We start from the raw sequence: 9753 nt of genomic DNA on the forward strand, positions 1-9753 counted from the left end.
TAATAATAAAGCAGAATTTATTAACTGATGGATTTTTCTGTTTGTACCTCATCCGACTAAACAAATATTCAATGCAGTCCTGATTCAATTTATTAGTGCATAAATAAGACTAATCTTTAAATTCATTAAATATTTCGTCAGAGAGACTTAAAGTTGCATTTATGCTTTGAATTAAACAGTTTTAGAAACTGTTTTGGCGCTGAGCACTTGAACAGCTAAGTTCACCTTCATCTTTTGGAATCTGTCCGGGGTAATATACTAGACCTTAGTCTTGGACACACTCGAATAGGTGACTGCGAGTCAATTCGATACAGCGCTCTCAAAACTTTCCAATTGGCACAATTGTTACCACCATCTTTTAAACGATATTTCAATAAATTATTACGAATCGATTTAAATATGTGAGGAATATCAAAGAAACAAAATATGTCATTCCCAGTTTCAAAAATAAAGAAGGGATTATTTTTAGAAATATCGAGTTTTCTATAAAGGGCTTGGTTTGTTGGGCTTTGATCACAAACTAATCCTCTCACATTTAGTCCAGCAAATAGGCAACCTTTAATATTTTTATATATCATTATTTTCAATATGACATTTCTAACAATAAGTTTATATTTTGGCATGATGGTCTAATAGTCAAATTAGTCCGTTTTGGGATCCCTAGTGGTTTGACTAAAATCATTGGTAGTTTCCTGCAAGAAAGATCCTTCCGTACTAAAATTAACAGCACTCTTTCGTCCGCCCGATCAATAGTAGCAGGTGTACCTCAAGGGTCGCCTTTGTCTCTCACATTGTTTAATGTATATACGGCAGACATTCCCACCTTAAGTCTCATGTCAATGGCGCTTTACGCAGACGACACGTGCTTGATCTACTCGGATCGGGATGCCATAAATGTAAGCAACACTTTACAGGGAAATATAGACCTTATGGTGGAATACTTCCAAAAATGGAAGATTAAAATTAATAATGACAAAACGAAGGCTATATTTATAACTCGAAAAAGAAGACAGCATCCTCCAAGAGTGAGTGCTTGCGACACGGAGATTCAGTGGGAGGATAACATAAAATCTCTGGAGGTCACTTTTGACAAATGGTTCAATTGACTTAAACATTTGAAATACAAACGGAATAGCTGCTCTAAGATTCTACATTTATTAAAACCGCTATTTAATAATTATCACTTCAACTTTAAAAACAGTAAGTTACTTAATACGCAAGTAATTAGACCTGCACTAATGTACGGATGTGTTACATATAGCAAAGCCTCAAACACTACCTTAAAGCAATTATAGGTAGCTCAAAACCTGGCTTTAAGAAAACTGTTTAACATAGAGATCTTAGGATTGACTCAGTGAAAAAATATATCAGAGACAGAGCTCTAAAATTATTCACTAAAGTTGATACGCTAATTAACCCCGCCCTAACAATCCTCAAGTCCACTTCTGGACTCTCAAGAAGATATGCTGATTTAAGGTCCGTCATCAACTAAAAGACAAAGACAAATAAATGATATGATTTTTTTTTTAGACTAGTTAAAGCCTAGTGTGGGGTAGAGATAAGCTCCCCAGCCATTATAGAGTAAAAGTGCGTAATAGCACTAACTCAAGAAGAAGAAGAATCAAGAATCAAGAAATAACAAAAATCCGAAAATGTTAAAAATTAAAACTTAAAAAAAAACTACTCTTATGAATAAGTGAGTAAGTATTAATTAAAATCTAAAATTGGACCGCACACGGTATTACTCCGCAAAACAAAATCAAAATAAGTTCTATTAAAGTCTCAGCAAGTACCACAATTTCACAATTTCTTGTCCTCCTACCAAAAACAATACGCAAATATATATGTACCTATGTACATATGTATATATATCATTATCATTGCTATTAGAATCGAGTTAAATATTAGGAGAATGACAAAATTATGCATAAGAATTTTTTTGGACTACAGCTGTAATTTTAATTCAATGCATTAATAACAAAAAAAAAAAACAGCATTGCTTATTTTGATGCATATTTATTATTTCATTTCATATCAATATTCGGCAGCAAGATTATTTCCTTTTTTTTTTATTAAAACGAAGCAAAAACTCTTGTCTCTATACGCATATTGAAAACAAAAAGAAGAAGATAAACGATGTTAAAAACAACAATATTCATGCAAGGTAATTTGTTTTTGCGTAAAGTACCACATCATTATCAACATACGTTTGTAACAGAATGTTGCTAAAAATCTCAATTTAAGCAATTCAACAAAACAGCTTTGGTCTTTTCAACATGTATCAGAAGCTTTACCAATATTTTTGTTGCTGAACAAAAGTTCAATTATAGAGCTTGGAAAAATGAGTACATTTTTGCTATAAGCGATTTCATATCTACTCATACATAGTCTTTGGTATTTACATATAAGATATTGTGTACCGAAATGCGAACATTTTCTTCTCATTTGATATTTCTACAATATGTTTCTTTAAATGCTATGTACATTTATTGCGTTTTATGCGTTTTCACGTCATATGCGTTGTTGAGTTCCTCAGTTTAAAATTAAATGAATAGATATTAATTTAATTTAAGTTTGTAGGGTCTTGGCTGGTGTCAGAACATAAGCCTTGGGTTGTCCCCAGCCATAAAGATGGGTCTCACCTTCTGGAATGTCATCAACATTTGGTAAAGTGGCATGTTGAACAAATTCATTGAATTCAAAAGGTTCAGAAATGAATAGATATTAATATAAGCGATTATGATTATGTTGCGTTACGGAGAGACCACAAGCAAAAGTTGACTAACTTTCAACTTTTATACATGTTTTATGTGTTTTCTTGTGTAAAGAAAAATATTCTGTATAAACGAATAATAAATATATTTTATTTATTAAATATATTATAATAGAGGACGTCCAATATAACTCCCTCTTCACCAAGACAATGTTTTGTGTTATTGTCACTAACTGATATAGCTCACTCCACAAAACACAATCAATATTCAATGCACTGTACACTCTTTATTATACGTACGAGTACACGCACCTTTTGTAAGATCCATTCTTGTGACTTATTTCTTTGGAATAAAGTGCTGCATCAAAACATTCGTTTTTGCGGTCATTCGTTTTATTTTCAAATGTGTACCATATTTACAAATTATTTCTAAAGCGAATACGAACGAATAACAGAAACGGTCCGATAGAATTCGTTTCCGCCGCATTCGTTTCAATGGAATGGGGGTTGATTTGTTCTCTATAATCGTTTGTTTTGAATTTTAAAATCAAATAAACAAATATTTTAGAGTATTTCAATCACTTTTAGAGTATTTCAATCACTTTTAGAGTATTTCAAATAATTCTATTTTTGCAAAGAAATATTTTATATATTTTGTGTGCGTTTGGTTGCCTGCGCAAAAGTAAAGAAAGTTGGATGTGCGTAGAGATTTGCAATAATTGCAAGAACAAAGTACGTAAATTAGGTTTAATTTTCTATTATTTTCAATGCAAAAGTTGTTTAAACAGGTAGATCTAATGCAAAAGGTTAACTTAAAAAAACGGTTTGCGCAGAATTTCCTTCTTTGTCGATAGTTTTTTATGATGTAAGAAAATAAATTGCTTCACATATTTACCTTTTCCTGGAAAATAATTTTATGCATGATATGGTAAAAATATCTATCTATGACAAGAGAGATTTTTAGAAATTTCTTAAGAATTCCTTCAGAATTTCTACTTTACAAAGTTTCTTGTAAATTATTTGCAACACCAGCAAGTAGTGCATCTTCGGAAAGGGTTTTTTCAGTTGCTCGGAACTTAATATCAGAAAAAAGAACATTGATTTCATCTAATCAAAGATCTATCAATCAAATCATGTTTTACACAACAATCTTGAAAAAGAGGAATTAAGTCAGACGATGCTCAACATTTAATTTGCATATTAAATTAAATTTGTGAACTGTAAAAACTGTAAAAAAACTTATTATAATTTTTTTAAATAAATTTTTGTTCAAAATTTTTTTTATATTTAATTAATATATTAAGTCATATTATATATGTAATCAACAAATTACTATTATCAACATTTTAAATAATATTTAATATTTAACAAATCTTAAATAAATAAATTTGGGTCTTACTATTTAAAAACACATAATTTTTGTATGAACTGAAAATCAAATGCTTAGAGTACTCCCAACTACTTCAACTACTTTTAGAATGTTTAGAGTTAGAGTACTCTAAACAAACGAAACAAATATTTATTCCATTCCATTTTGTTTTTATGCCTATACATTCGTATTTGTTCGTTGAGAGTGAGAGTATGCTACCATTCTAAACACAATAGAATGCTTTGAAACTGAAATCAAATGCGCGCGTGCAGTACTCTACTTTGGAACTCTCAGAGCGAATCTTTCTTTATTTTTAAAAGAGTAACTTTAGATTCAGGAGAATCCTATTTAAACATGGATTAGCCAAAATATACTAAGTACTCCTTAAACTTCATGTCAATTTTATAAACTTATATACGATTAGTTTCAACTTTCGACATTATTAAATAAACCACGAGCCATGTGAGAAAATAGAATATTTTTGTTGGCAAATAGTTCAATGACTGACAGAATATCATAGACATGACAAGTCCTCTAGTGCGTTCTTAAAAATGCAGCTCATGAAGCTCACGAAAATATGTGATAGATGTACAATATACCTTTTAAATGTAATCTTTATCATAATGACAAGTTAACTGCTTAACTGATATAAATATTTTTATTAGATTTTTTTTATAATTTTTTAGAAATGTACATTTGAAAATATTTTATATCAAACTTCGTTATAGTTTTGTAGTAGGAATCCTGCTTAGTGGAGGGTGTAGAAAGCATCCATTATTCTGTAGGCCCATTTAACATGCGCTGAGACGCGTGTATAGATCGAAGGCTTGTTACCAACACCGCATGGAATGTAACCCCATGAAACGATACCAATGATTTCAGAAGGAGCGCCTTTGGTTTCCTGTACCAATGGACCACCAGAGTCACCATTGCAAGCGGAAATACCCATTTCCTTGGAGCTAGTACAGACATTGGTTTCGTGCAATGGTGCATTTTCGGGCAAAACTTCTTTGCATTCATTCCATTCAATTATTGATGTTTCTACAGTTTGTAGGGTCTTGGCTGGTGTCAGAACATAAGCCTTGGGTTGTCCCCAGCCATAAAGATGGGTCTCACCTTCTGGAATGTCATCAACATTTGGTAAAGTAGCATGTTGAACAAATTCATTGAATTCAAAAGGTTCAGAAACGTGCAAAATGGCAATATCATATGGGCCAACTCCGCCAGTGTAGTCTGGATGTTTCATACCAAAATCGATTTCACGTGCTTGCGTTGTATCACCCAAATCATTTTGCTTATGTAAACCAGCAACAGCACCCATACCTTCTGCCTTACTGATGCAATGAGCAGCGGTAATGATCCATTCTTTATTGATAATAGTACCGCCGCAGATGTGAGAATGCTTAGTTGATTTGGAGCTCAAGGAAACAATGTATGGTGCAATATGAGGTTCAGCATCCTCACCTTTAATGATATAACCAGTAGCAAGGCTTGGAACAAACTTGTCAACTACTTCCGAAATCACGGATGCATTGGCACAAGCCACCAATAAAGCGACGAAAACTAAGACCTTCATTGAGAACTGTTCGCACTAAACAACAAAACCAAACTATGGTGAACTTGTGCTGCAAAGGTCTTTATATAGTTAAGAGCTGAAAAGTTCAATTTTTGGCCGATTAACTTTATTATCGATTTAAATTAAGCAAATTTCAATGCTATTTGCTTTTAATTCCGATAATGAATCAAAAAAAGATTTCGTCAGATTATAAGTTATATTGCATTACGGACTGCAGATACGCACGCTAGGTTCAATAAAAATTTCTGATTAGCTTTTTATACAAATTTAAGTTTTATGATTTAAAGTCTTCTGGATTACTAAAGGTGTTTGTTTTGGATTTGCGTTGAGTTCTAGAATTGATAACAAATTATTTCTAATTTATGGGCCCTCACGCCCTTATCTGTTTTCGTATTGATAGTGAAGTTAGCGGAAATTAGATTATCTGTGACAAAATTTATTTCAGAATCGAATTACAATAATTTTTACCAAAATTAATCTTTATGAATGATAAACTACCGAGATAAGTGAATAGCGATGCGGTTTTATTTATGATGCTGCACTGAGACACAAGTGTTAGATACGTTAGTCATGACTGCACAGATTTTGAGGGCCTAGGTAGCAGAGTCCATTATCGGATTTTAGTGCAAGAAAAGCGCGTAAGAAATGCCTATCTAGTTTCGATAGACGGAAATGAATTCAAAAGCAAAAATAAATACATTTTTTTTTAAATATTTATATGATTTATATTAATGACTTTAATCTAAATATAAACAAGTGTAATACTAGTTACAGTAATTCATATGTTTTAATAAATAAATTTCGTCTATTAATCAAATAACTTTTTAACTATTCAAATTTTCAAAGTGATTAGTTTTATATATTCCTGACTGTTTTTATGGACATAACGCAGATCCTTTTTAAAGCCTAATTACTATAATAGAAGAAAAGACATTTTAAGAACAAACTCCAGGGTAACGCAACGCAACGTACCCATATACGATTAACATGGATTTTGTCAACTTCAAACCTCGCATAACTATTATACAACTTAAAGTGTATTATTTCTGGACAGACCGATTTGATAACGATGAATTTAAGTGAAGTCGCCTAATTTGGGCACATTTCTCACTAATCTATATGCCGATATAACGAAGTTATGAAGTTATGGATTTAACTTGGAAAGAAACTGTTAACTTTTTACATTTATTACACTTTGAAGAACTACACACACCATTTAAACACACAATATATAATATAAAATATATAATATACAATATAATATATAATGTATACCATGTTTAGAGTAATAGCATGAACAACTAATAGATGGCGTGTATAATTGCCTTTGGTGAATAGTAAGTAGAAACTTCAAACTGTAAACCTCGATATCCAGAGAACTTAATCATATCAGAATAATAGGTAGTAAAAAAAGTTGCTTAGAATAGGAGTTGTCAAATACTTAAAAACATAACTTTGCACTAACTAGTTAGTTAGTTAGACTAAAAGCGTGAATGTTATTGATTTTAAGACTTTTTATAATAACAAAGATTTTGTAATAAAACAATGATTTAACGTAACTTCAAAAAAACCATATGAATACAGTTATATTACATGGTCTTAGGCACTAACATTACTAACTCACATTGGTATATAGTCATTGAAAATTTCTCTCTATAATAATGGTTTATGTCACGAGATTTATGATATATTTCAACATTTTGTTAAAATAATATATCGCCAAAGTCAAAATGATTAAACAGAAGAAACTATCATCATAATTCTTTAGTATTCTCCATTCACCAACCATTTTAATGGTAAATAGCATTTTAATTTTCAAAACGAAATGATCCCATTATTCCAGACCAAGAAATTGTTAATTTTGAATTCATAATTTATGAACTGCTTAGTGGTAGGTTCTCTTCACTGGAAATGTACCTATATAGTCTGATTTAAATGAACTGATTTTTCGATGAAATAATGGAATTGTACAAGTTTCTCAAATAGACGGTATACAAAACTTCTATGCAATAAATGGTTATTCGGTTCAAGTTTATTTATTTATTTAAATTATTGTATATAACAATTTTCATATTTTAGGACCGCAAGGCTTTTACATAAGTTCTTCAATTTCTTCGTATTGAATCTTTCTTTTTTCATATTATGCTATCAACCACGTTATCTGTAGCTTTGTAGATTCTATATTAACGCTGCTTGTGGTATGACCCCATATGGGTTTTGAAGTTTGGTACTAATACTGCTGCATTTGCACCTTCTTATGTCTGTGTTTATTCTGGTCTGACTCGTTTTTTGCCACAGCTTTTCATTGCATATATATATTAATTTACAAAAATTTTCATGAAACATTTCATAACTAACCTACAATGGCTTTTTAGGACTAATTAAGTAAGTAAATTTTCATATTGGTTGAAAGAGTTTAAAAATATGAAGTTTAATAGGATTCGCACGCAAGTTAATATCAGTGTACAGGAGGGTCACTGTCAGTTAGAAAACTGTAAGAGGAGATCTATTAGTACTTCTAATGATAATTTATGCAGTGCACTATTATGCTTCGCATCTGCTTTTTCAGTAATCAACATTGTACTTGCGCTACTGGTTTTCCTTCTAAAGGACCTTAGTCAACTACAACTCATTTTCTTAAACTTCATTCTCTTAAACTTCATTAATAATTGCAAACATATAATATAATACTTTTATAAAGCTACATAATGAGGCTAGAGATCTAAATATTATTTTTTAATATAATCTAATCTAATTTGCTATTACTTATTAATTTTAAATATACCTCCAATATAATTTGTTTTTTTTTTTGTGAACAGACAATTTTAATTTAACCCTTTAAACCCTTTACTTAATTTATTTATATAAAATCTCTACTGATTTTAAAGCATGTGCATATATACATTACATTGAAATACGTAAGTTAAACGGAATTTGTAAGAGTAGAGTAGAAACGCTCTCCAATCGTTTTCATCGAGCCTCGTGCCTGGTGCCAAAGTTAATGCGACTTACCTATTATCGGGTAAATGGAAAATGTTTTCGAAGTTGATTTAGAACCGTGGGCACGCAAACATTTTAGTGGTAGACCATGGACGTTCTAACTAGACTCGGCACCGGTCTCGGTCTTATAAAGCTCGTGTGAACCAAGCATCGTTAAAAAATCATGTTCCGAAGTTCATTTCGTTCACACAATGGTTTTCGAATTCGCCAGAATTCCATCTAGGTCATTTTAGAGAGCAACGTGAGGACTAAAAAATATGCCAGTATAGATGCGTTAAAAAAATCAATTATTCAGAAATGAGCTAAAATATCGGAAGATCACATTCGTGAAGCGTGCATTTCATTTTTGAAAAAAATATAGTTAAGGCAAAAAATAGCCACATCAAGCTAAAGTCAATGAATTCTGAAATCTTATTATATCCAGAAATTTTTGTAATTTGAATTAATAAAAAATAAATTTCAGGCAAAAAACACATAGTCGTTTGAATAGGTAACACTTCAATCGCCTAACCCTGAAGAATACCATAAACGAATGACATTATTGTACCATCGGTGAAATAAGTCTCCTATAGAAATACTAAACACCCTGACTTTGCCCTGATCGCAGAATATGGATGCACTGAACATTTCAGATTCTGCAGATGTTAGCGTGTTTTAATCCCACTTTTGAAATGTGGAAGTTCATTAAAAAAATCTCTTTAAAACCCAAAGTGACTTATTTAAAAGTAATGACAATTATTGTGAATGACAATATATGCGTTGGTCCTATACTGACCTTCTAATGTATGTACAAACCAACACTATTCCTTTAGTGCTACAACGGACCATTACTTGAGCTCAAGTGGGATTTCTAGGTATACAAGGTCGCCACTTAAACCTAACCTAACCTATTATGAATGACACTTTGCTTTTTCTTTACAAAAACAAAAACGAAATGAAGTTGTAAAACTTATATCAGTGTTAATAGATCACTAATCTTTATCAAAAAAAGAGAGGACATATCGTTATGACTAGATTTTTGAAACCTATTTGTGTAATAGTGACATCTCAAAAATAAAACTGTAAAGAATCTAATCCCTTTATGAGTGGCTTAGG

At 31.3% G+C, this 9753-nt stretch overlaps 1 protein-coding gene across 1 annotated transcript; it reads right to left on the minus strand.

Annotated features, from left to right (window-relative positions):
• Window positions 1-4744: 4744 nt before the first annotated feature.
• On the minus strand, window positions 4745-5701 carry LOC119689508 (lectizyme-like). The gene has a single exon (XM_038104340.1). The coding sequence runs from the start codon at window positions 5656-5658 to the stop codon at window positions 4831-4833; it is 828 nt and encodes a 275-aa protein (XP_037960268.1). The 5' UTR covers window positions 5659-5701; the 3' UTR covers window positions 4745-4830.
• Window positions 5702-9753: the final 4052 nt, after the last annotated feature.

This window comes from Teleopsis dalmanni, chromosome X, assembly GCF_002237135.1.
Source record: "Teleopsis dalmanni isolate 2A chromosome X, ASM223713v2, whole genome shotgun sequence".
Lineage (NCBI taxonomy): Eukaryota > Metazoa > Arthropoda > Insecta > Diptera > Diopsidae > Teleopsis > Teleopsis dalmanni.